The sequence below is a fragment of the Cavia porcellus genome, unplaced genomic scaffold, assembly GCF_034190915.1.
Source record: "Cavia porcellus strain 051 isolate PalLab524CR breed Dunkin Hartley unplaced genomic scaffold, mCavPor4.1 scaffold_2, whole genome shotgun sequence".
NCBI classification, from domain to species: Eukaryota; Metazoa; Chordata; class Mammalia; order Rodentia; family Caviidae; genus Cavia; species Cavia porcellus.
The window spans coordinates 46900204-46927869 of record NW_026947485.1 but is presented as its reverse complement, the minus strand read 5'-3'; the positions used below and the strand labels follow the sequence as shown (position 1 = coordinate 46927869).

General features: G+C 38.3%; 1 protein-coding gene and 1 pseudogene across 1 annotated transcript in view; one reads left to right on the top strand and one right to left on the bottom strand.

The window, feature by feature from the left end:
• Positions 1 to 20897: 20897 nt before the first annotated feature.
• Positions 20898 to 27666, bottom strand: part of Tspan12 (tetraspanin 12) — a 63837-nt gene continuing 57068 nt past the window's right edge. The window contains exon 8 of the mRNA XM_063241622.1: positions 20898 to 22465. Coding sequence (XP_063097692.1) covers positions 22160 to 22465 — 306 coding nt within the window. The 3' untranslated portion in view covers positions 20898 to 22159. The remainder of the gene's footprint in view (positions 22466 to 27666) is intronic.
• Positions 24684 to 25843, top strand: LOC106028824 (glyceraldehyde-3-phosphate dehydrogenase-like; annotated as a pseudogene).

The window sequence follows — 27666 nt, the reverse complement described above, 5'->3', positions numbered from 1 at the left end:
TTTCTTAAAATTTAGTTTACATAAATTTGTTTTAAATTTTAAGTTAAATTTATCTGATGCCTGGATGATGAAAAGTAATCTTCTGCTTTATCATCTAAAACTGAAGAGGATGCCAAGATTCTCTTTTTTTTTTTTTTTTTTTTTTTTTTTCTTTTGTACCTGGGATCAAACGACCTCATGCTTGGGAGGCAGGCACCTATGCCACTAAGCTACATCCCCGCCTCTCAAATTCTTTTTTAAAATGTACGTATTTGCTCATTATTCTCTCTGTTCTCTAAACTGCTAAGCCACTTTCTTTGGACATTATGATCAGTCTATAAGAATAACAGATGTATACAAACCCCCAAACCCTGCTCCATGTTAATATTTGTATGTGATACTATGTGGGGAGCTGGGACAGGACAAGAGAAAGCAGGGAAATCCCCTCACACAATGGGAATGCTGTGTGTGTCCTGCGCTCTACACAGACATTTGTATGATTTCCATTAATGGATGATATAATGCCTGCAGCTTCAACTTGCAGAGATTTTCTTTAAGCAATAAAGAAACTTTTCCTTACGGGAAAGACTATTGCATAGCACTTCAGATATGGTTAAAATAGTACACAATGATCAAAACGAGATGTGGACTGCGTACAAATCCTATGCATTCATGTCCTTTGTGAGTGCACTGTCCCTGCAGGCACTGTGCTAGCAGGAATGATATTAGGGACGGACTGATAACAAGAGGCGGCCTTCCATAGCATCAGTCATAATTTGTTAACTCAGACCCACCACATGTAGAAATATAATATAATTAAGCAATGTAAGCTCTGAATAAAAAGCCTCCTGGAGTCAACAGGAAAACTGCAGGGCAGGATGCTTGACATGGTGACCAAGGGGAAGACTCTGGGGAAAAGCACATGAGACCTGAAACAGGAAAAGTCAGCCCGCCCACAGCGTCCAGACCAGAAAGCACGTGTACATTTACCCTAAGAATACAAAGAGCCAATCGGCTGATTTCAGTAAGTCATAAGCATTAATTTTTCCCTTCCATTGCTGTTAGGTCAGGCCTTTGTATGATTTCAGCCATATTTTTGATGCATGAAGTACACCAAGAATTTATCATTCTTGAGTCTTATTTTGTTCTTTTCCATAGTTAAATGCCAAAATAAATGTTTTTCATTAAAAATGGCAGTTAATATTTATTCATTAATCAACCAGCATGAGCCATTCTTGTTTCATTTCTCTTCAACATCCATATAAGCTAGTGTTATTATATCTGTGCTCCAAGCCAGGGAAGTTCAGTAACTTAGCCAAATAGTGATCATGCACATTTGTTTGCATACTTCTGACTCCAAAGTCCGTCTAAATCCCCATCTAATATAGTCTGTCTCTGTCTGTCTTGTCTCTGTCTCTCTGTTCTCTCTCTCTCTCTCTCTCTCTCTCTCTCTCTCTCTCTCTCTCTCTCTTTCTTTTTGTGGTACCAGGGTTCAAACTCACAAACGCACACTTGCCAGGCAAGTGCTTATGCCCTGAGCCAAATCCCCAGCCTCAGTATTTCATTTTTTAACAATACAATTAAATAATACCGAAGCTGTGCACAACACAACTTTCTAGACTAATTACTTTAACGCACAAAGTCTGGGAGCATCTTGCATCTACTCATGTGTGACTCACAAGACTAGTTGTTCTTCAGCAGCATGATGACTAGTAAGTATATCGGCCACATTTCATTCACTCATTTTATTAATCCAACAAGCATTAAGAACCTTATACATGCCTAAAACAATTAATAAGACAAATATGATTCTTGTCTTTGTAGTAATGTATCCAATCAAGAATACGATCACTAAGCAAATAAACACAGATGTGATATATAATTTTATTCATTTATTTTGGTAGTAGGTAAAGAGTTGTTGTCATAATGGAAAATCATGGAATACCACAAAAGGGATAACAGAATGGCCCTCCGTTAAGATTCAAAGTTCAAAGAAGTTACCTTTGAGGAATGACATTTATTGGGACCCCAAAAAAGAAGTGGGAATGATCCACCAATTGGGAAAAACATTCCAGGCATGCTCTCTAGAGCCACAAAACCCACAAGAGAGAAAAAAATCTTGTAACATTTGAAAGCCTATGAGGAGACCTCGCTGTTTGGTCCGCAGTGGATGAGGAAAGTAGTGGCTATAGGTTGGAGAGTCAGTGGGGTTCTGGGCACATAGAAACTTCTAGATCCTCCCAGTTGAAAATGCTGGAGTTTGTCCTTGACCTAAAGGGAAACCACAAAGAACATCGGCAGGGAAGTGACGAGCATGCTTTTAAAAATCACTCAAGTTGCTGCGTGCTGAAGAATAAGTTTAGCAAAGGACAGCAAATGGAGTAGAGAGATCAGTTTAGAAACCATTAGAGGAAATCAAGTGACAGTTGAGGTGCAGTTGATTCAACATGGTCCTTGAGAGAACTGGATGATCTGTGGGACGTTCTGAAGCTAAAGGAGATGGAGCAATGACTGGCTTTAATTTGAGCCATATCTAGGGACACTGCTGATTTCTGATTTCAGTAGTGGAGCGGAAAAAGATGTCATTTTCTGGATGATCAGGAGTTCTGCTTTGAATATGTCCATGAATCATCCAAAAGGGCAGAAAAAGAAGAGTTAGTAAATTCTTATTAACACTTCCTATATGCCAGAGACATAGTTTCTAAGTGCTTTAAATGTATCGATTCATTTATTGATGGAAAAGTTCTATAAAATATGTAGTGCACTAGTTTACAGACAAAAAAGCAGAGGAACATACATGTCACATCACTTACTAGAGTCACACAGCAAATAAGTTGCAAAACTGGAATAGAACTTTAGATTTCTAACTCTTGACTCCAAAGCCGGAACACTTACTGATATCAGGGATTTCCTTTCTTGTCTTTATGTGATCCACAAGACATGGGAAAGCACAGCCCAGAAGGGGATTTCAGAGATCTTCATTTTGGGAATCAGAAGCATAGAAGATACATTTCAATCCAAGGGAATAGAATTAAATATAGTACATCCTTGGAGAGAACCAGGTATAGCTGAGTGACCAGAAGGACAGGAGAAGGGCAGGAGAATATCGAGAAGTTTCTAGAGCCAGGAAAGGGTCAACGCATTAGATACTACTGAAGTACCTAGAGAGTATGGACTGAAAATATTTAGAGGATTTGCCATTAGAACGGCCTTTGTCCAACTGAGTAAAGCACATGATATGGACACCTAGAGTGCTTAGAATCACAAGTGTAGAACACGCACTTGGCCCTCTTGGCTCTCAGTAAAGCTCAGAGATCTAGAGGGCTTCTAAAGAAAACAGTATACAAAGGCGAGCATTTGCTTTTCTCAATTCAATGAGCAGTGCTATGGTTTGTCCAAATTCTGAAAGGAACGATGTAGTAACGAAAACGGACAGGTTGAAGTTACAGGAAAGAGGGGAGAAGCACAGGGCGAAATGTGAGAAAAGGAGGTCATAAGATCAGAAGGCAGAAAAAGGAGGAGGCCGCACACGAGGACAAAGCGGCTTCTTCTGAGTCAAGCAGAGGTCTGCGGGTTTCCCGCGTGGCTCCACTGAGACAGTTAAATGTGCTCTCTTGCTGTGCTCCGCTGTGCCCACTAGGGGGGGCTGTGCCTACTGGGAACAAGCAGGCCCTTTTCCCTAGTGAATGCAGAAGGCTTCCCAAACCTAAAGAGCACCCGGAAACCTCTGGCACAAAATTGTTTCTGACCTAGAAAGCACTCAGCAAAACGTGGTACCAGCTGACTTCTTCAGTCCCCAGTGTTGCCTCACCCTATGAATGAGGGGGAATTATTGTGATCCAAAGAGGTTATCCGAGATTTGTTTCTCTACTTGGCAAGCAACCCACCAACAACCAAGTGCCGGCGAGTTTCCGCTCTTGAGACCCCTCCTCTCATTCTTATCGTTGGTTATTGCCAGCAAGGATAGAAGTAATACAATCTAATTAAAACAACTCACAAAGATACGGACGACTGTGCCACTCCCAGGGCATTTTCAACGGGCAAGAGGCCACTTAAATTTAATTTGTCTCCAAAGAACACAAATATGAGAGAGACGATATCCAGTCCCTGCATGTTCTCAAGGATGCAGTCTGTTCCGCCCATCAGTCAGTTTAGACAGCCTGCTCCTTGTAGACACAGGCACAACCAAATGTACACACCCTGGGGTGTGCACACACATGCACGCAATCAAGGCACAGAGACACATTCCCACATGTGCATTAACACATCAGCACAAATGATGCAGACACAAACACAGACACACATGCACACACGGCCTGTGTTAATGTGAAGGCCATGGTGGGCAATGGCTAGTCTCAGGATTGAGGGACAAGAGTTAAAACTAAAAGGTTGAACCCACTTTCCTAAGTGAAATAAAGAGCAATATAGAATTTTAAACGGAGGAGTGACCGCAGCTGAAAAGGAGAATGCCAACAAGGTTCAGAGAAGAAGGGGAGGAGGAAGCCTATTCTGAGGCCATTAATTGGCCCAGGTGGGAAACCAGGTAGGCTGCGCCAGAACGGCAGAAGCAGGAACGGAAAGTTTGATAGATTGACGCAGAATATTGAAAAACATTCTGACAAGACTTGCCCAGGATTTAGGAGATAAGGGAGAGTTTAATAAGTGGGCAGATTTCCTAAAACTGAGAAGGCTGAGAAAGGATCAGGATGAATCAAGACCTGGGTTTTAGCCCTGGCACATTTTAATTTGCTGTTCTATGTGGAGATGCCAGGAGCAACTGGATAGATCAAGCTGAAATTGGGAGGAGAGGTCAGGGCTAAAGATAGAAATACAAGAATTATGAGAAGAGAGGTGGTATATCGGCGTGATACTGAATGAAGTTGTAAGGTGAGAGTGTTCATAAGGCAAAAGCCCTGAACAGATGGGAACTTCTAGCCTTCAGAAGCGGGCAGAGGAGGAGGGGCAGCCGGGAAAGGAGAAAGAACTACCAGCAAAGAACGAGAAATAGCAAGAGAGCTTTTATCAATTTTACTACTGTGTAAACCAGCTGAAAAGAAATAAATCTGCCTTGTGCTTTCTCTTATTGCAAAAGCTGAGAATTTGGTGAATGAGGTTTCGCAGCTATGTCCACAATTCTCTGATACACCTCCATCCAGTAAACAGGCTTCATTTCTCCCTTCCTTTGTGTGTAGGCTGCATTTAATGACTTGCTCCTACTTATCTGAATCTGTATTGGATCTCACTTTAAGATGAGATCATAAAAAACGACCTCAGCTTCCATCTTGGGTGTCTGTCTTGCTCTCTTGCATCACCAGGATGACGGACCCTGAGGTGAGTCCAGCAAGAAGGTCTGTGTGCAGAACCAAGATTGCTGGCCCAGAATAACAGCCACTGTGTGAAGCAATCACCGACAGTGAATCACTGAGGCCCAGCGGAACCTCCTGGAGATCAGGGCATCAGGAGCATCTTTCCTACATCTTCACTCAACCATGAACCAGGACACCTATCCAAAGGGCTCTCAAAGGCTTTGAGATGATCTATCTTTGTTATTAAACGCTGCTGAGTATTGACTGAATGTATTAGGAAGTCATAGTGAGTTCATCAGCATAATGAAGCAGAAATGTCATTTATTGTGTATAGTGTGCTTTTCTTCAGTGTTCTTATTACTTTGTTCCTTGGAAAGAAATTAAAACTGTTAAGTGTATTAGGAGAGACTGGCATTGATATGATCTTTTCATACAGAAATAAGGTATTGTGCCATGTATCCATGTGAGGGTAGCAGCCACCTTCAGCTATTTTGGTCAAAGGACTGCCTTCCTTGAATAGTACTTTTAATAATGAAACAGGACTCTTAGAGGCCAGTACGATGTTATACACTTGATAAAGAGCTCCTAAAAGGTTGTACTTTAAGTCCTCAGTCTTCTTGAAATTTTAAGGTCAAGACCAAGAGAATATGGAACATAAAGAGGATGAGGAGGCACTGAGAGGAAAGACAGCAGCTCTGCCTCTGCTAGCTGGCTGTGAGACTTTGGCAATGTATTCAGCATTTTGAGCCTCGGTGCCTACACGTCCGAGATGGTGCTCTGCCACCCTTACAGAAAGGTGAGAGGGCTGAGTAAAGCAAGACCTCTGAAAGCCCTTTGAAGTTACAAGGTTTTATGATAAACACACCCACCATCCCTACTAACCATTCCAGTACTGGTGTAGAGATAAGAAAGGTGGACAGAACTCAGTGGTATATTTTGAGGTTACAACACATTTATTCAAGTGACCACAGATGTTTCTTTTACAAATAAGTGTGAGTTCAGCACATCTCACCCCAAAGCACATATCTCTTCTTAGTGTCTCTGTACAGCTGATAAACCTGATTTAACTGTCCTTGTGTTTTACTTCTTTTCTAAGTGATTATAAAGAGCACGTCCTCTCTCTGCTTGGATAATTCTTGGTATGAGGTTTTTCATCTGAACTAAAGACACAGAAAATCCCAGTGAATGTCTGAACCTGAGTCAGGACAACAAGCATTTTCAGGCTGAGTCTGCTCCTATTTGTCTCTATTGAAATTAGGACAGCACTAGTTATAGCAGCCAGTTTTAAGCAGGTAAACAAACTTAAGATGACTTTCACACATAAAACTCACATTTTCAGAAACTTTGAAAATTAAAAATGTGAAACAAAACTTTACATACTTGTTAGTTATGGATATAACAGTAGTATCGGACTTCTGTTTTCTTATGCCTCATCATTTCCTAACTTTTCATGCTATGGGAAGAGAAAGACGTATCTATAGCACACTGAAGAGGTTAAGCAATGGTGAATAAAATACTCAGAATGACAGGACTGATCTGCTAGGCTCATTAAGAAAACATGCATAATCAGAATCCCTTCATTAAAAAATTGGTGACAAATTTTATTTATGAATTCCATTTAGTTTGTCTTTTTAAAAGCCATTGTGTGTGTGTGTGTGTGTGTGTGTGTGTGTGTGTCTGTGTCTGTGTGTGTCTGTGTGTGCGTGCATATTTTGCTGGGCTTTGAACACAGAACTTTGCTCACAGTAGCCAAGTGCTTAACCACTTACATACACTCCCATCCCAAAGGTCATTCTAATAATCAGTTGTGTTAATATAAAAATCACTTTCAAAATATCAGAGATTTTTTGCAATGTGATCTGTATTACAGGCATTGAGTAGAGTTGTTAACTTCAATTGTTTAAACATTTTAATATGAAATATTTTGAAACTACTTAAAAGTAGAAAGAATAAACAAACATTTGTGTTCACACAACCAAGATCCAACAAAGTCAATGTTTTGCCTTGTTTCAGATATAGCTGTTATTTTTAATAAATGAAGCATTACAATTACAAGTGAAGCTTCCTTGGTTGCAGGTCCTTTCTTTCCTTCTGCATGCAAACATTATCCTGAAACTGGATAGTTAAAGCATCAATTTAGGTGTCACTACTGGTTATATATATATATATATATATGAATAGTAAATGCAGTTTAGAAGTCAGAACATCTTCGATAAATTGCAGGTGAAGAGATTTAAAAACTCAGGGAAACAGAAATGTGGAGTGAATTTATCACTGAAGGAAAAATATAAACCAGTTTTCTTTTAAAATCAGATCTCACTGTGTGGTCTTCAACTCACAGTCATACTCCAGCCGTGGCCTCTGAAGTGCTGGGATTACAGGAGACACCACCACAGCCAGCTAAACCTTATTTGTTTTTCACTCTCATATATCATAGAAGATTTGATCTCTGGTCACCAAATTTCCAAGAATCTCTCCCCATATACAACAAAACAATTCTCAGTGGGCACCAAATGGGTGTTCTGTATTTTTCCTAATTCTGATACTACCTAGTTAGCACCAGATTTTACAGGTTAGGTAGGGTCTCGGTCCCAAACAACTGCCCATACTTCAGAAACCATTCCACTTCCCAGGTTATGGCCTGTGCGTCTGACCAATCAGCTGTGAACCACAGGCTCCACAAAGCTCTCCTTGGGCTCAGTGCCCTTGTCAGACTGGCTTATAGAATTTAGGAATGTGCTTTACTTAGATTTCCCTGTGTATTATAAGAGATATTATAAAGGATATAGATAAACAGCCAGGTGAATACATGTAGGGCAAGGTAGGGGAACAGGGACAGAGCTTCTCTGGTTGTACATACCCAAGGTGCCTAACATGTTCAGCAATCCAGAATTTCTCTAAGTCTTGATTTTTGGGGGAAAATATAGATACAGATATAATATAGATATAGATATAGATATCGTCACTTCATGTACCTACTAATTACTGCTAACCTACTAACTGTGTTTTAAAATTGTGCCCAGAGAACTCATTTTGAGTTGCATTGAGAGATACACACATGTTAAGCTTAGTATACTTTGGGGCAGTGATGCTCCTAAGCAATGATCCCTTCTAAATGAGCTCACTGATTCCCACTTTTAAAGCAAAAGGTGCTTTAAAAACCTACAGCAGGACTGGATCACTAACCAAAACTGCTTAACCTCCAGTCAGCACGGCGGTAACTAATTGTTTATGATGTTCCCAGCTGTTTGGATTATTCAGTATGGAAGAGAATAACAGAATAACTTTTTATTGTGAACAGTCTTTTTTTTAAGTTAGATTTTTTGGCACATGTTAAGTACACATAAAGATCACATCTATAGTAGGAAATTTGTACCTGTATGCGATATAACTTGCTTCTTTTTTCCCCCATTCCACTACCCTCCCTTAAATCTCTCTTCACTTTCTTACTACAAAATCTTGGCTTGTTTTCCTTTTCTAATGTTTTCCCTCTCGTCATTTTTTTTCTTTGCCTTGTCCCCCCTCCCCGCCCTAACTGCTCTTCCCATTTGAACATTTTGGTCCCTATTTCATAATATCGATTTTATATTTTGGTCCTTATTTACACTTTTGGTTTCTCACACCAGAGAAACAGTGTGGTGTTTATATGTGTGCATCTGAATTATTTCACTTAAGAGTATGGTATCAGGTACATCTATTTAGCTGTGAATGCCTAAAGCTTTTCCTTCTTTATGGAAGAGTGTTCCATTGCATAAAAATAAAACCCACATCTTATTTATCCATTCATCAGCTAATGAGCATTTGGGCTGTTTCCAAGATTTAGCTATTACAAGCTGTGCCGCTATAAACATAGGTGTGCATATATCGCTGTGCTATGATTGTCTTGGTTTCTTTTCTCTCATTGCTGAGACAAAATACAAGACACCCAAAACTACAGAGGGAAAGGTTTATTTAGCTCATAATTTGTGGAGGTTTCAGTCCATAATTAGCTCGCTCCAAGGCAGGGTGGCACGATAGAGTGCAACATTTCCCAGTGGCAAAAGCAACAAGAGAAAAAAGGGAGGAGTACACAGAAGATTCTTCTGTCCCCTATTCCATGTAGGCCACACTAACCCTAGGACAGGTGTAGCAGTCACCCCATAATCCCAGTATCAGACCAGAATCAATCACAAATTCTAGAAGCCTGACCCCATAACTGCATGAGGCCTTGGTGGGGGTGGATATCCAGACACAGACCGCAGCAAAGACACTTTTAATTCTTTTGTGAAGATACCAAGAGGGGACTACCTGGGTTGAATGGATTTTAATTTATCAATACAGTGGAGAATCCCAATCTCTCACTTAATTCCCAGACTTAAACCAGTGTATGGACATGGATCCCTTCAAAGAAAGGAGGATCAGAAGTCTTCAAGAACACCCTTTGACACACTTCCATAAGCAGGCTGTGTAAATCTTCCTGCTTGAGTTCCCCTTAAAATACCTGTTAGGGATTAAGAACTGGTGGTCAACTTAATGCCAACTGGATTACATCAGCATGGACTGAGCACAGATGCTCCATGTGAGGAAACTTGCCAGCATAAATAGAGAAGTGGAGAAGGAGAAGGTGGGCATTAAGGCATTAATGCATTATTGTGTTGCACTGAGGCATTGAGGCATTGTGGGTTCTATGAGTTGCTGTTTGAGCCGTTGGTTCTCCTGGAGAAGCTCTGGTCCTCACATCGAGCATTGCTTCCTGGCTCCAGAGGAAAAGATGTATGCTGCTTGGTCTCCAGGATGAATTCGTCACACTGGCTTCCTAGCATGTACCCAACTGTGCTTGTCGAGGAGGAGCTTGGGGCCTTTCAGGATGGCTGTGGTGCCTTTCAGAACAGCCCTGGTCTTTGTTGTGAGTGTGATTTCTCAGCTCCAGCATAAAACCCTCATCCCACCAGCACAGCTCCTTCACCACACTGGCATGGATTTTCTGGCTTCCACAACTGACATTTGGGCCTTCCCATCACGGATCCATAAAAGAGACTGGTGTGAGTCCTTCTTGTGGGCTCTGGACATCCATTTGGACTTGTGGGAGGCACTGACATGAGCTCTGGCTTTTCATCTGGACTCATGTGGGACATTGTTGTGGGATTCAGGCTCTTGACTAAATATTCTATGTCTTTGGTGTTGTGGCTAGATCTCCTGCATTTTCTTGTGTTAACTCCCGATGACCATTATAAAAATAATATTATAAACTCCATGTCCTGATTCTAGTTGTTCTCCACACAACCCCTGACTACAACAATACCTATGCTTTAGTCTTGGGTTTGTACACTGGACAAGGAGAAATAGAATCATCAGAGAGGAGGGGAATGTTTGAACTTAACATAAATTCCCGTATTTCCTGCATGCCAATGTGATATCAGTGTAGTCCAGTGGTAGAGTGGATATGTATGGTGTTAGAAAGCTAGAGACTCGTGTTATAAAGGAGAGAAAATAAGGAATCAGAGTTGTTCTGTGAACACTTGTGTGAGTAGCCATGCGGTTTATACATGAAAATAGTATACTCAGCAACAGGAAGCTTTCTCTTTTAGCTTTTCGATCTATGGAGCCATTAGGGCCATCAGAAAGAAAGAGCCCAAAGAAAGTAGTTGAATTCGCTCCTCCCTTTGAAAATAAACAGGCTTATGTAATCTAGAAATTTCTGCCACTATCAAATTTTAAAGACTAAGGAGTAGAGATTTTTTTGACCTTTCCATTTAATTCATTTATATAGTCTATGTCAAAAACCCAGGTCACTCTCATGGAATTATGCAGATTATCATACATGCAATCAGAAAATGTTGTCAACACAGTTGCTTAAACTGTGATCTTCAGAAAGCCTAGCATGGCACTATTAAAATCTGGCAAATGGCCTTTCTCTAGACCAATTACTGGACCACAAACAGTCACAGCACTGTAAATTCACTGTATTAACTCAGAGATTTAACCAGCTCTCTGGCTGTTTATCATAAACAAATGTCAGGCATTTGGATCATCCTAGTATGTTGTTTCATTTTAATTACACATAGAATTAACTGTGTAGAGATATATAACACTAAAACAGGAGTCACACAAGTTGACATTCGCCGTGAGAAACTAGTACCCTTTTTTCTCAATGTGCAGCCTCTTTTTCTCTGTTTTGCTCATCTACCTGAAAAATAAAATCTTGCCTCACAATTTTGTTCTCATTTGGTTTCTATTACCTGCTTCCTTCATAATTTTCTGGTCATTCCATTTCTGTGTCATTCTGTTTCTTCTCTAGCACACACACAAATTGTGTCTCAACTCTGATTGCTCTTATCCACTTCACAGGGAAGGTGTTTTGTCTCCAGATTTGTGAGGAAACTAGACTCTTCATTAAGAAATTTTGGCAAAAATGGCTGAATGTAAGGATTTAGAGTGCACATAACTGTAGGGCTGGAAGAAGCAAGAGCTAGTTCAAAAGATAGCTAGAAATATAAAAGCGAGAATTCACAGAAATAGAACCACCAATGAGAGGTCAGACTAGAGTGGCCACAGGAAGACATGAGGACTTGGTCTCTCAGCTTCATAAAGGTGATTCCCATTGGAATAATGTACCCTGAAACAACACAAGCAGGGCATTTTGAGAAATTAGTCTTATATTAACTTGCCATGAAACACTAAAAAGAGAGAGAGCAGACAGAAACAGTGGTGACAAAAGATAGTGATTGACAAAAGACAACCTAATTCTCTCCAAGGACCTAAACCCACTGCCATTAAAACAGTCATCCCTAATTACATCTTCTCCTTTTAAAAACTGTGCTACATTGACCTTCCCAAAATAATCTTAAACATGAATCTAAAACAAAATCTTTGTTAAAAACACCTTAACTTTTTTCTTCTGTCATGGGGACTGTATACTCCTGAATCACCGCCTTTTAAACCAGTCAGATTTCATATCTGCGCCTTCATAATCTTCAAGTCTCATTGTTTCCTACTGTCCCTGGGGCCTGGCTAGTTTTCCCTTCTCGGTGATACTGCATCCATGATACCTCAAGCTAGTGTTACCCAGTTTCTGTATTTCTGCACTCTGGTCTCCCTGCCTTCAGAGTATCCTTCTTTCAGTGTATTCTAAGAGCAACATGAGTGTTGATTTTATAACATAGGACACCCTGTTTTTCTGAGGACATGAAGTTCTTATGAGCCCCTCTGATATCTGCCCCAATCTATGTATATTTTATCTTCTTTATCTTCTCCAGTAAAAATAGGCTCTCCCTGTGCTGGACCCACTATGCTAGTGCCCAGTTCTTTGATACATTTATAATCACCATACCCTGGAATACATTTTATGTCTTTTCATCTAACTCTGCCCTTTCCATTGTCTGTAGAGCCTTTGACCTGCTTGATATCTTGCTTTCTCTAAAATCCTGTATCTGTACCACATATATTATCATTTATCACTGTGCCATTTTTCATTGTTGTTTTATTCAGTTCATGCATCAATGAGTAGATTCACTGTAGTAGAAGCTGGACCAGGCACTAGTTAACTATCCCATGTCCACTTGCCTGGTCACTCTAACTAAACTGCGAGCCCTTTGAGGCAGGGATTATAATTTACGTTTTACTACTGATCTTCACAATATCCAGCTCAACACTTATTCTACAAAGCATATTATTGAACAGAACTGCTCTGGTCTCCAATTTGGCAAAAAGAGAAAAAAAAAAGAAGATAAATTATAAAGGAAAGTAGGACAGAAAAAAGGGAATTAGAAATTATCATTAGACATCTGATTGTCAGGTTGATTCCTACTGAGCTTCATGCTGAATAAAAGCAGATTCTTCATTGCTGCAATTTTATTCTTTAAATTTTGCTGGAGCACAGCTTTCCAGAGGGAAATCGGTTTTCAAGCGAGGCATGTGTGGAGAACTTAACAACACAAAGGCAGTTAAATTCTCACATGCTTAGTTCATAATATATAAAAGGTAATAGCCCAAGGCTTAATTTTAAATTCCAGAAAATGCACCTATTTTTTCTCTTTAACTATTCTGCCTGCAGTACCATGCCTTTTGACAAGTTTGTGAACAATGAATTGTCAAGCAGAGAGGACTAGCGGGGCATAGTAGTGTGTACTATAATCCCAGCTGCCCAGCAGGATGAGGAAGGAGGCTCACTTGCACTCAGGAGTTCAGGCCCAGCCTGGACAATGGTGAAAAACCCCATTGTGGGGGTTGCGGGTAGGAGATGTGTTGGACTGGAGCAGAATGAAGTCCCTGAACAATGGGAGAGGTGGCGCAGCATAATTTACTGAGTCACGCAGCAAGCCCCTAACAGATCAGCCTACAGAGTAAGCTCAGCATTTGATTCGTTCAGCTCGGTTCAGGTGACATTATCTTAAACTAAAGCATGTGAAATTTAGCCAAATCTAGGTAAACCATTACCTTATAGACACTAAGATCAGTTGCGCAAATGGTTCTAGAAGAAAGGATGCTAACAAAACCCAGAACAAGACTAGGAATATCCAACTGAAGTAGAAACAAGATAGTAAGTAAATCAAAGTCTAAATGGGCAATTGGGAACAAGGCCTATTGGGGAGTAGAATTCAATCACTTCTTCAGTTACCTAACATATCTATAACAGTGTGGGTGTGTTGTCTCAACTTAGATTACAGCAGACAGGTATGTTCATGAAGTGACAAAAAGAGATTGTGCCTGACTTTTGAGGATGATCATAATAACATAAAGATATTTATAACCCATGTCAAAATTTCTAAGTGATCAAAAATTAAGAAGTTATAGGGACTTGGAGATTTACATCATGTGCTTTGCATGCTTGGGGCCCTAAATTGAATGTCTAAAACCAAAAAGCAAGAATTAAAGAAAAAAAATTAGGATGCTATGGTGGATGATATTTTCTAAAGACAGCCACATCTCTTATTCGATATGCTCCTCTGAAATGGTTTCCTTCTCTCATCAGAGTTCTAATTCCCCTTCTCTTGTATCTGGACTTTGAAATTTCTGTGTAATCAAAACAACACAGTGAAAGAGACATTATGTGACACCCAGGCTACTTTATAAAAGGGATGCAGCTTTCACTGGGTGGGCTGGAAAATTAGTAGTAAAAGTTAACTCAGCGCTGTCCACGGGGCTTTGACAGAAAATGCTTATGAGCCAAGAATGCTCACCTCCTGAGCAAAGTAACTAAACACTACTCTCAAACTCGCAACATAAGACAGATTGTGTCACTCCTTTCTTAAAATATCACTCAGAGTTTCTATGAGAAGGAAAGCTCTTGTCTATTAGGAATGGTACTGAGAATTCAAATCAAATAAGCCTGAAGTATTATTAATATAGTTTTTAAAAGTGTATGTACTATCAGCCCTCTCATCTGTATCAATTAATCATATGGAATATATAAAATATAAAAGGCCTGCAACCGGATATCAACTACATCTAAGCAGTTAAATGGAAATAGAAAACATGATGATTTTTTTGCTATATTGAAAAGACATCATAGAAAGCAATTTTCTTCCTTTGAAATCTTTTTCTTTTTAAAAATTTTAACATCTATTCGTTGGCCATATTACAGGGTCCAATGTGATAAGTGAAAATAGCAATCCTGTGGTACAGATCATATGCAGTCTCCCTCCACCCACCATGTGTGCACCCTCCCCAACCTCTAGTGAACACTATTATATGTTCATTTCTTTTTTCATTTCAAAAAGTTTTATTGACATACAAAAATAAACTTTTAATGTGTGCAATTTCTTAAGTTTTGATGTATGTACGTGTCTAGTATACTATCATCCAGCTGAGAGAGTAAGCAGAACCAAAGCTCCAAAAGTCTCCTCCTGCTCATTTCTAAGCAACTGAAGGAAATTGCCAGCTTAACAGTATGTCCTCCTTCTCCTTCTGAGGCAGCCACTAAACTCCTTTAATCACTGTAAACTAATTTGAGGTTTCCCATATAGGTAGAATCATTGTACAATTTATTGTTTGATTTCTTTCACATAGAAAAATTCTTTTCATTTTTACCCATGTTACTCTGCATACCAATGGGTCATTTTTACTGCTGAGGTCTTTACATGAAGCATTATTATTTTGAGATTTGAGTTTCTAAGTTGTTGCATGCATCAGTAGTACATTCCTCTTGAGCATAGTCCATTGAGTGATAGTCCATTACATGTATTTCTTTATCCGTTCACACCCTTACATCTTTACGTGTGTTACTGAGAAAATTGTTACCAAAAAAAGTTGCCATAAACATCCATATACAAATCTGTGGAAATACATTTGCTTTCTAAGGTAAATACCCAAGAGTGGAATAGCTGAGTCATAGGTTTTGTATGTGTTTAACAGTTTAAGAAGCAAGCACACTCTTTTTCAAAGTGATTGGGCCTTTTCACATTGTCTCCAGTAATACATGATTTCCAGTATCTTCAGATTTCATCAACATTTGTTATTGTGAGATTTCAAAATTTTAGTAATTCAAGTAAATGTGTTGTGGTACCTGGTGGTTTTAATTTAAATTTTTCTAATGAAAAGTAAAATTGGTTGATTTCTCATGCATTTAATTTCTATCTGTATATCTTCTTTGTGAAGAACATAGACTCTGATTTGGACAAATCTGGTACAAATCCCACCAACATTGCTTACTTGCTATGTAATTTTAAGCATGTGCCTTAACATTCTTTTTTTATAAAAATGATCTTAATGGGATTATGTGAAGAGTAAGTGAGACACTGTTTGATTCACTTGCATAGATATTTTGGATGCCACATTTTTGAAGTTAATTTCTAGAGTCATGTAGAAATTGCAAAGTCAGCATGGTATCCTCTAGATTTCCACTGTCTAGGGATTTCTTTAGAGATGCACACTTAGCTTTTACTCTGCATGGTAGCAGTCAAATGAAAGAATATTGAAAGTTAAAGGGTCTGGAGTTAGGCTTAAAAGCATTTTATAAATCTACAACACTTATATTATTAGACCACAAGTACAATTTGAGAGTTCACTCAGACGTTTATAAGACTTGACTGAGCTTTATACACATCCTGCAAATCCAATCTACATCCATTTATAGTTAAATGAGTACTTAGCCAGTGATAGCCTGGTGTCCTCTGTCCGAGTCAAGAAAAATAAATGGCTTCCTCTGCATGTGTTTATCCTGATAGGAGTCGTTTGAGATAATGGTTTTTCACTCATTTAACTGACTCATTCATTGTTCATGTATATATTAATTTCTACACACAGTGACTAGATATGCAACTGTTATATAAGAAATATTGCCTAGTAGACCTATCTTTGCAGAATGCTGAGTGAAAGAAATGGTGGAACAAAACATTTATTCTTAAGAGAAATCAGATACACAAGCGAAGAAACAAAGCTACTTAATATAATTGTATATTAATATTATAAAAAATAGAAAATTTACCAACATAGATATCATTGCAAAAATAAATTCTGGACTAAGAAGACTGCTATAGGCCTCTGAAGCCATGGAAGAGGCTTCCACTAAGAACTAGCTACTGAGAGGGATTTGCCGGTTGAGCACAAATTCACTCTGTGGGGATGAGGTATCAGGGAAGTCCTTCATGTAAGCAAAGTCAAGAAAGCAAAGGAGACATCGGAATTTATAGGCATTGAAGCATCCTTAATTGGCCCAGGTGGCAAGGACAATGTTAGGGAATATGTTTGGAAAAGTAGGTTCAGATTATAGATTTTATTCTGCAGACACTGAGCAGTGAGGCAGAGATTTATTAATCCATGTCAATACCAATTTAACCTTTATTCGGTGGTAGTCGAACGTCCTGGTTTAACTCAACTCACAAATGCCCAGAACAATTTGTAATGCATTGTGTGTAGCCCTAAGTAGAGCTACGTAGCTGTACAGTGGAAGTGAGCTGTGCTTCAGGGTGTGTCCTGAAAGGGAAGAGGCAAGCTGACTGAAATATGGAAGTAGTGTGTGTTTGGAATCATGGGAGTGGACAAAGACCACAGCAGAGCAGACTGCGGGAGACAGAGGAACAGAGCCTCACCAAGCTCGGGCTGCATGGTTAGGGTAGCTCACACATGTGTTTTCTGAAACATAAATTCATTTCTATTTTGTTTCATCTACTTTATTTTTAGGTCTCTAACAGGAGCTAAACTTGAGGGTGAGCTTTGCTTCCCTAATTGTAGTCCTGATGGCAGGCAGGGAATCCTAAGGAGGGCCAGCACCTCTGTTGTTCCTTTACTGGAATGTGCTGTACAAATGACAAGCCCTGAATCGGAAAGTTCCACCTTGCTTCAGACTGAGAAGCCCCTGCAAGTGTTTGAGTAAGGAAAGGAAGTGACAGAAAAAGAACTGAGATTTACAAGAGTTAATCTGCATGAATATAGCAGATCCATGTTGACTAAATCTTGGAATGGGAATTGCACAATTTACAACAGAAAAAAAAGGAAGTTTTTGAAGTAATAATGTTATCTAGATTGCAGTTGTTGTCTCTTGAGTCTGTGTGTGTACATATATATGAATATATTGTGTATATATTTATCAAAACTATACTTAAAATGGTATGAGATTATATATAAAATTATATAATTATATATCTAAGTTATATATACTTATATTAATTATATATATCATTATCTATACTTATAATTACATAATTATATATCCCCATTATATACACATATAAATACTTATATAAATGTCTATTATGTATAATTATACATACATTCTAATAAATCTGATTAAAGAAATTTAGTTTTGTGTGTCTGCACAAATATATCAGTGAGAGACCAGAGATGGCGAGAAGAAACAGTAACGTACAGCTTTAATCGAACCTTTAGAAGCGTTACTTTGAAGGAAGCAGTTGTAGGATGTGGCTACCAGTTTGACCTGGAGGTACTGATTCATATGTAAGAGAATCTGGCTTTTCTGAATAAGGAATCAACTGAGCCTCACCATGTGAATTACAAAGTGGATCAGGAGGAAGTAAGAGTGCTCCGAGTGTTCACATGTACTAATTAAATCTAAGTCTTTTTCATTTATAAAATGGGACCTAAGATTTCTACAAATTGCAAAGGAATTGTAAAGGGCAGAGGAAATATACACAAAGCACTTTGCATGTGTGTCTATCATGTAACAGGAACCATGAATGCATAAGTTATTGATTTTAATTAACATATTAAAATAAGAAAGGAATAAATATTCAAGAAGGTATCAAAGATTTTCCTGTACCTGTTTCTAGGATACTCCTGGAAGTAAGGGAGCAAGAACTTAGTTCATAGGTGAGGTGAATTAGCTTAAATTGCAGAACGATAATAAAAGACGTTAGATGAAGCAGGATAGCAGTTGGCAGCATTTTCTCAAACAGGGGCTGCTCCTTTTACAATGGAAGATTCAATAGTGCCTTCGTTTGTCATTTCTGGGGCTTTTTTTTTTTTTAGCTTTTTAAAAACATTTTTATTTTGTTGATATTTTGTTCCTCCCCTTTAATCTCTCTTCCCCTCCTTATTTAAAAAACTTTGTTTCTTTTTTATCCATTTGTCTTTCTTTACCACTTTGACTCATTTGTAGGAGTGGGAGTTCAGATAAAAAGAAACTTTTGAAGTATCCTGCCTAAGAGTAGCTTCATTGGAGATTTGGTTCTCAGCCCATTTTCTGTCAAGCTTCCTGAGATGGGAATACAATACATAAAAATGCTCAAGCTCCACAGTGAATTCTCTGGAGCCCCAGCCTGAAATTTACAGCTCCTGTAGACATCTCCATCTGTATGTCCTGCAGGCATCTCTTACTCAGTGGATCCCAAACCAAATTAATTACCCTCCCACACACTCATTCTGCTCCAGCCTTCTATCTAGATTAATGGCATTGCCGGTTTTCTCAGAACAAAATCTACAGATTTCAGTGCTTTTACTTTTTGTCCCTTATTCTTCAAGGTCAATATGTTGCCAATTTTTGTAGTTTCAGCCAGTAGGGATTTGTTTTACACACTCTGCTTTTTGGCTTCCATTGTCCTGCTGGGGCTCTTTATCCCTCTACAGGTACACAGAAAGAGCAGTCTATCCAACCTTCCACTTGGACAGCACAATTTCTCCATTTACTTAGACTACAGGAAAAGATGGTCACCCCTGGGGAGTCATGCAAAGGGCACACCTGGTTCCCTGTGCCCAGATTCTTACTTGGCTAATCTAGTGACATGTCTGGAGCAATCATATTCTTTCCCTGAAAACACTAAGGAATCCCCACTGAACCTACAGAATGAATCCTCAAACCCAAATTTTCTCCATGTCCTTGCTTATGGTGTTTTTCTGGTATTCTGTGTTCTCCCTAACTACACTAACTACACAACCTCTGTCCCTAAAATAGTGCACGTTTTTAACCTTAGAGTCATAGCTCATGGAAAGTTCTTCAGAAATTAGCTTACTCTCTACTTCTCTTTTTGACCCAATTTAAAGGTCATTTCCTCAATGTAATTGCTTTAATTCCACTTTCCTCTGTCTTGTCTTCTTAAGAACATTCATGGCATGTTTATTTATTTTTCCTGTGGCTATCACAATTGTTCCTAACTCAGACTTTACAGGGCGTAAGAACATGCATCATTTCTAATTGCTAGTTCTAAGTCTCCAGGGCACTTTGAATTGCCTGTTAATGAGTCTAAAAATATCTTCTTACATTTTTACTTTAAAAAATGGTGATTTTTACTGAAAAAAAAAGCTTTAAAAATTCTCAAAGAAATAGTTAAAATTTGATTGCAATACACCCAAACATCAAGCTCCCTCAGCAATCCAGCATTAAATATATTTCTTAGAGTTCCCTACAGCTTTATTATTCCAGGTGTGTTAGTACCATAAGAGGCCTTTGTGGACCACCACTATGAATATCATTTGTCCCCATTAAGCAAATGTATTATGCACCAGATGATTGTCTAAATTTACGTTCACTATTCTAGAGGGTAGTAAATCAGATGATATATCAAAATATCTAGTCTAAAATGTACAAAGCAACTTTTATAATTGAAAAAAATTTTATTAAGCTGCTTGTTCTCAGTAACTGTGAGACACATCAAGAGATATGCCTACACTTACACAAACATAATTCAAATAAAACTCATAACTCCGTTATTTGGGTTTTGTGGGTAGAATTATAGCGAACTGAAGAAACTATTAAAAGGGATTATTTTTGATTGATCCAGTAATTTATTACTCATGTAAATCTATGGAAGATTAAAATCTGGCAGGTAATTTCAAGTTGAAATATTGCATGTAGAGTGGCCTTGAATCGTGGTCTCAAACTTTCCACTTGCCTCAGTCCTCAAGTAACTGGAATTATAAGCATGGGAATCCATGCCCAGATGGATTTATGTTCCTTTAAAAATAATAGCAAATTGTGATGTAAAAATGCCAAGGAGACAAACACACTGTAAGAGCGTATACTTTTACATCTTATCAAACTATAGTTTTTAGCTAAACCACAAACTTGAAAAATTAACCAGAATTGTTTTGTCTATTCTCAGGGAAAATACTTGCCCAGATTGCTTCCAAAGTTTGGAAATCATTAGCATTTTATTCAGTCATCCTTTCTCATGTTTTTCTCCACTTGATAATCTTTTTAAGGGGTAAAGGCACTTGTCATATATAAAAAATAGGCATAAATTATTACTGTCTAGAAAATATTTATTGACACTTGTAATTCTCTTTCCATGATCTGAGAAATAAACACAATACACAAAATACAGTAAAATGCACTCTTCCCATTTCAAATAAATATATTTTACTTTTGTAAAAAATTTAATAATCTGTATAATTTGCCACAGCATATTAATCCGTGAGATAAAGCAAAGATAATATCTCTAGTTAAACTGATACTTCAATGATCCTAACCAACATTTTTCTGGAGACAAAGAATACTACTTATAGAATTATACTGACTTGGAAACTGTTGCTTCCTTTTGAAAAAGGCAAAGATAAATTCTTTTTAAAAAGTGTTTTAAAAAAACAGTGTTCACAGGCTTCATTTGGGAGGCAAACAGTATCTAAGTGCTGAATCAACTAAGATATGTATAAATTTTCTTGTCAATAACTCCTAAAGACCAGCCTACAGTTAGACTCCTAATGATTTCTATGTATCACAATGGTTATTGCCAAATCAGTGGTATTGAAATTAAGAGTTATAAATGTAATACAGACCCAAGACTGAATTTAAAAGTTGTCTTAATGAGAAAGACTAACACAATGGTTCTATACAGGATGAATTTATCCATTTCACAAATGTGATTCTTAACCTAGTGAGAACTCAAAGCTACTGAATTATACAGACTTAGCGCAGACATATACATACACATCCCTGATCAGTTTAAGACAATGAGTTAGTCTACTCTTGTAAATGATAAGAATATTTTAGAATCCAGCAAAGATCACATTTAGGTAGTCACCAATTTTGAAAGTGTTCATAATGTATAATCTAGTCACCCTCAAAAGAATATATCACCAAGAAATTAAAGTCATTAGTACTGTATAGCTTCCTATGTTAATGGTTAATTGATAATTTTTATACTAGCCTGTAGAAGTAAATCAACCTTCAGTGTAGTTACAATCCACTGTATGTGGCTCATTTACATAGATGCAGAAATGTTGATCAAATCATGCCACCTCAAACATAACTGTTAGCAGTGAAAACTTTACACAGGCTATAAAGTGGATATTAGATCTGCCTTAGTACTATAAATGGAATCAATTATTGTCCAAGTGGTGACATGAAACTTTCCCCTCTTTATTTTAAAGAGTATAAAGCTAGATGCCTACACATTATTTTATGGCAGTATTTTTAAGTCTAAAAATTTCTGAAACAGATAATTGTTACTCGAAAATTCACAAGTCCAACAAAACAAGTTTGTAGTTTCCTTCCTGGACAATCTTTATAATTCTTCCATCTCAAAATGTGTATTAAAGCTGTTTGCCATGGATGTGTGTTCAAAGATCCTTGAAAGGCTTGGTTTCAACAGTTCTACAGAGTGACATGAAAGGTGCTGAGAATTGTCATTCTTCAGGGACATTATTTGGTCTGCCCCAGGTTCTCTTCTATCATAATACAGAGCCCAGAGGAGAGTAATGGTGAGAATCATCGCCAGGATTTGTGTCACTCCAATGGAGATCCCCAAAAATCTAAGCACTTGCAGTTGTTTGGTTCCTCTCAAAAAGGAGTACATTTTCTTCCCACAACCCTGAAAAAGAAACAGCATGAGAAATATCACAGTGGCTCAAAAATAGTGAAAAAAACCATTCTGTGTCAGTTAATTAGAATAATCAGTTAAAAGACAGTGACTCTGAACAGGGAAATATGTGAAGGTAGAGGTGAGGAGGCATGTACCTTTAGAAAAACCTGTTTAGCTTATTCTAATGAGCATCTTTTGTTTCCCACACAACCAGAAATTAAGACTTACCAGTATGAAACCTAATATCTACACCCAAGGGGCCGGAAAACTTTTTATTTTTTGCTAAAGAACCAGAAAGTAAATAGTTTGGGTTTTCAGGCTATATAACCTCTATTGCAACTACTTATTTGTGTCTCGAATACAAAAGCAACCATATACACTATGTAAATGAGTGGAAGTGAGTGTATTCCAATGAAATGTCCATGCACACTCAAAGGCACTAGACCAGAGCTGGTTCACAGGGCATAGACTGCTGACTTCTGATAAAAACTAATCCAAACATACAAAAAGATTTTATTATTATTATTAGTTTTATTGTTTCCCCTTTTTATTAGTATATGTTTGGAATACATAAAATAGAATCACTGTGGGGAATTTAAATATATATATATATATATGTATATATATATATATTCTTTCCTTTCAGTATAGAATTATAGTTCATTTGATCAGAACTTCCCCCCAAGGATCAGGAGCATTTTTCCAGTCTGCTGCTGAAAGATGCTGATGGGTAAAAATTTACCCTGACCCCAGTCAGCTGCCTACAGCAGAAAGGAATACATATGGTAAAATTATTGTCAGCTTTTACTTCTACCAGGTAGTGAAAAATATCTTCAGGCCCTGCACAGGTCAGAAGATACTTGTTTTAAAAAATTTCCAAGTTTTTTGTTTGCATCTGAAAAATAATGTTTGAAGGAAATCTATGACAGATACAGAAACTTCTGAAGGAAAACAAGAGGAAGGAAAACGTAGGGGAAGGGAAATTCATGGCAAAGAATAAGAAGAGAGGACGTGGGCTGGGGATTTAGCTCAGCGGCATAAGCACCTGCCTTGCAAGCAGGCAGTCGTGAGTTCGATCCCCGGTACTGATTAGAAAAAAAAAAAAAAAAAAAAAAAAAAAAAAGATGAAGAGAGGAGGAACAAAGAAAAGGAGATAGACAGAGACTAACAGCTGCACAGTCACTCTGTTGAATGACCAAAGCATACCTGTCTCTAGTGATATCTCAAATGACCAGGCCATATGCCTTGTCCCTGATGGACCTAGATCAAATAAATGTAATCTATTCCTCTAAAAGGAATTCATAAATTTCTCACTGTATATTGAGGTGAAAATCTATGATACAACTTTATAAAAAAATGTCAAGAACTTTGAAAATTGTGAGATTTTACTCTACTTGGAAACTAGCAGGTGAACCTGCCACAGTCTTATAGATGCTGGTAGAAGGCAGACACAAAGGAATTTATTACTTGAAGCAATAAAAATTGTCAAGGGATATGTCATTTTCTTATGCTCCAAGCGCAATATGAAGAAAGTCAAAAGATGTATGCGCACAGTGAGTTGTACATGGGCCAGGAACCCTGAGCTTAGGGAGCCCCAGTCTCTCTTAGTGGGTAGTAAGCATCACTGTCCGTCACTTGACAGGACTATTTTTATTATATAGGACAGGGTGAAAGCCTCTATTTCCTATGAAGGAGACACTATCTATTTTCTAGCTGTTTTCTTACAGACATTCTCAAAAAGATGGGCCAATACAAAGTTACTCAGTGCCTTAACTTACAAAATGCAGAGAAATATGGGGCAACCTTAGAAAATTATCTCCCAACAACAACTGACTTTGAAAGCTTTTATTCTGAGTTTCTAGTAAAAGCAACTCGCTGTTTAACCTCTAGAGGCAGCCACTTTGATGAAAATTAATATTTATTTAGATTTCCTCCTCTTTGTTTTCTTCTCCAGATTCCACAAGGAAATCAGTAAGCCAAGACAAAGACTATGAATCAGTTGTCATCTTGGACACTGTCCTGAAATTAAGGGATGAATAATATATAATTCTTGGCATTCCAAAAACACTAATTGGTACCACTACCCCAACTTACTTTAAAGAAATTTAAAAATCATGTAAAACTAGTCAAAAACCATTTTCAGTAACTTCTTGCTTGGCTCTTTGCTCCTGTGTGCCTGACTGATAGCTGTTCTTCCCGTGCAGTGCCAGCTGCAATTCGAGATACCATGAAGCTTGGAGTGAATGGATTTGGCTGTATTGGGTGCCTGGTCCAGGGCTGCTCTCAGCTCTGGCAAAGTAGATGTTGTAGCCATCAGTGACCCCTTCATTGATCTCAACTACGTGGTCTACATGCTCCAGTATGATTCTACCCACAGCAAGTTCCATGGAACCGTAAAGGCTGAGAATAGGAAGCCACCAACAGAAAGGGCATCACCATCTTCCAGGAGCGAGATCCCACCAAGATCAAGTGGGGTGATGCTGGTGCCGAGTTACGTGGTAGAGTCCACTGGTATCTTCACCACCAGAGGCTTGGGCTCACTTGAAGGTACTAAAAGGGTCATCTCTACTTCTGCTGCTGCTGCCCATATTCGGGATAGGTGTGAATCACGAGAAGTACGACAATTCCCTCAAGATTTTCCACAATGCTTCCTGCACCACCATTTCTTAGCCCTGCTGGCCAAAAACATCCACATTCGGAATTGTGGAGGGACTCATGACCACAGTCCATGCCATCACTGCCACCCAGAAGACTGTGGATGGCCCCTCTGGGAAGCTGTGGTGTGATGGCCATGGTGCTGACCATCACACCACAGAACATCACCCCTGCATACACTGGCACTGCCAAGGCTGTGGGCAAGGTCATCTCCAAGCTGAATGGGAAGCTCACAGGCATGGCCTTCCATGTGCCCACACCTAATATGTCGTCATGGATCTGATCTGCCACTTGGAAAAAGCAGCCAAATATGATGACATCAAGGAGGTGGTGAAGAAAGCATCAGAGGGCCCCCTCAAAGGCACCCTGGGCTATACCGAGGACCAGGTTGTGCCAGGTTGTGCACTGTGACTTCAACAGTGACACCCATTCTTCCACCTTTGACCCTGGGGCTGGCATCACCCTCAATGGCCACTTTGTCAAGCTAATTTCCTAGTATGACAATGCATTTGGCTACAGCAACAGGGTGGTGGACCTCCAAGGAGTAAGCCAGACCTTACCCATGGTCCAGTGAGACCATGAGGGAGATGAGGCCTTGCCGTAGAAGTCACTGCCCACTCAGCCCCAACACTGAGAATCTCCCCTTCACCCAGCATCTATCCCAGACCCCCCAGAGAAGGGAAGGGACCTAAGGAGCCCTAAATCATTGTATACCATCAATAAAGCCTACTGCACCCCCCTCAAAAAAAAATTCTTCCTTTTGGTACACCATGTAATAAAAAGTAACAGTAAAAGAATAGCAAATATCACCAACCTCACAAAAGCGAAATTAAAATACTTATGATTATATAATACTTAACATTGGTTTAATAGGGTCATCTCTCTGCTATATTATCTAGCTAATACATATACAACATATATATACAAGATAGATTTACACAAATAGTCTGTGAAAAATCAAAATACATTCCACAATGACAATTCATCCCAGTTCAAGTACTTTTCAAAGTGTTCCACTGAGATATTCTGTCAGATCCCATTCATGCTTATGTTTATGTGCACATTTAATAAACATCTTTATACAATATAGTATAGTACAAAGGTTAAGATCATGCCTTGCAGATATTGAGTTGAATTCAAATCTTTGCCCTGCAACTCATATGCTATGTGACCTTGTGAAAGTCACTTAATCTCTCCATGTGTCAATAGTCTCATTTGCGAACACTGAACTATAGTACCTACCTGTTTGGCATACTGGCTAGACTGAATGAAAAGCCTCTCAAAATGGTATCTAGTTTATGGAAAGAGCTCAGCAGTTACAGTCATATCTGATCTGTCAGCCCAAATCAGAAAGTTCCAATTAAAAATACAAAATCTGTGATCCAGCAGATATGGAAATGCATGAGTTTCAACACTTTATAAAAGTGTATGGAAAACAACAGACATACAGCATTTTGTCTCCAGTGAACACTGCTGCATGGTCATTGCTTACAACAGCCATCAGTGCTTTTCAGGATAATGAAGTCAACTCTCTAAAATGAGTATCTGCCAATGAGACATGTGATCACTGGCCTCCTGATTAAGAAAAAAAAAAAAAAAAAACTTAATTTGCAACCAGTCAACTCAAAAACAGTAAAATAATGTTTTGGTGTCAGAGATGAGCAAAATTCTTTTACATAGACATTTCATTTAGTACTATTGCCAAGCAATGTAGCACCATATCTCCATGCCTGTCTTTCAAGAGATTAACATAAATGGCTTTCGATTTGGTTTATTTATTCTCTACCTATGCTTTTAGTATTTAGCACAAAGATTGGTCACTAATGAATATGAAACAATTTGCATGGTAGATCAATATTTTAGTAGTAAGAATTATAATTTCAGAATTAAATGCAAACCACTTAAGGTACAAAATTTCAGCTAGTTAGGAAAAACAAATTCAGGACTACAGATGATAATGTATTTTTTAAAAAGTACTCAAGAAATGTATAAATTGATGGGTCAATGCCATGAAATGTTACCAGTCAACTATTTCATTATTATCTGTTCAATAGTCTCTGAGGCTTAAATTTTGCTTATATAGTTCTTTGTTTTTATGGACATTTTCCTTCATTTGAATCTGAGAAACTCTTTAGGACAGGAAATATTTCTTTTCTAAATATGTGAGTAAATCAAAGCAAAAATTGATAAAAAGATAGTCTATTGTTTGATAGTTTGGCATTATGGGACATCCATTTTAATTTTTTGTATAATCGTACTTATTTCCTAAAAGGTATAGTAAATTATATTAAATTATATTATCAGGGATGGTTTGGGAATAAGACATATTACTTAACACCAAATATTGCAAAGTGAGAAGCGACCTTAGAAATCAATGGGTTCAACTTTCTACTTTTAAAAGCATGGTTAAAAAGCACTTCCAGAATGACATCAGCAAACGGTTATTAAGGGTTTCTGAATGGTCTCTCCTCCAGAGAAGCAATGAAAGATCTCACGGTCACAATAACTTTTCAGTTATTCAGCTGAAAATTAGAGGCTCACAGCAATCTGAGCAG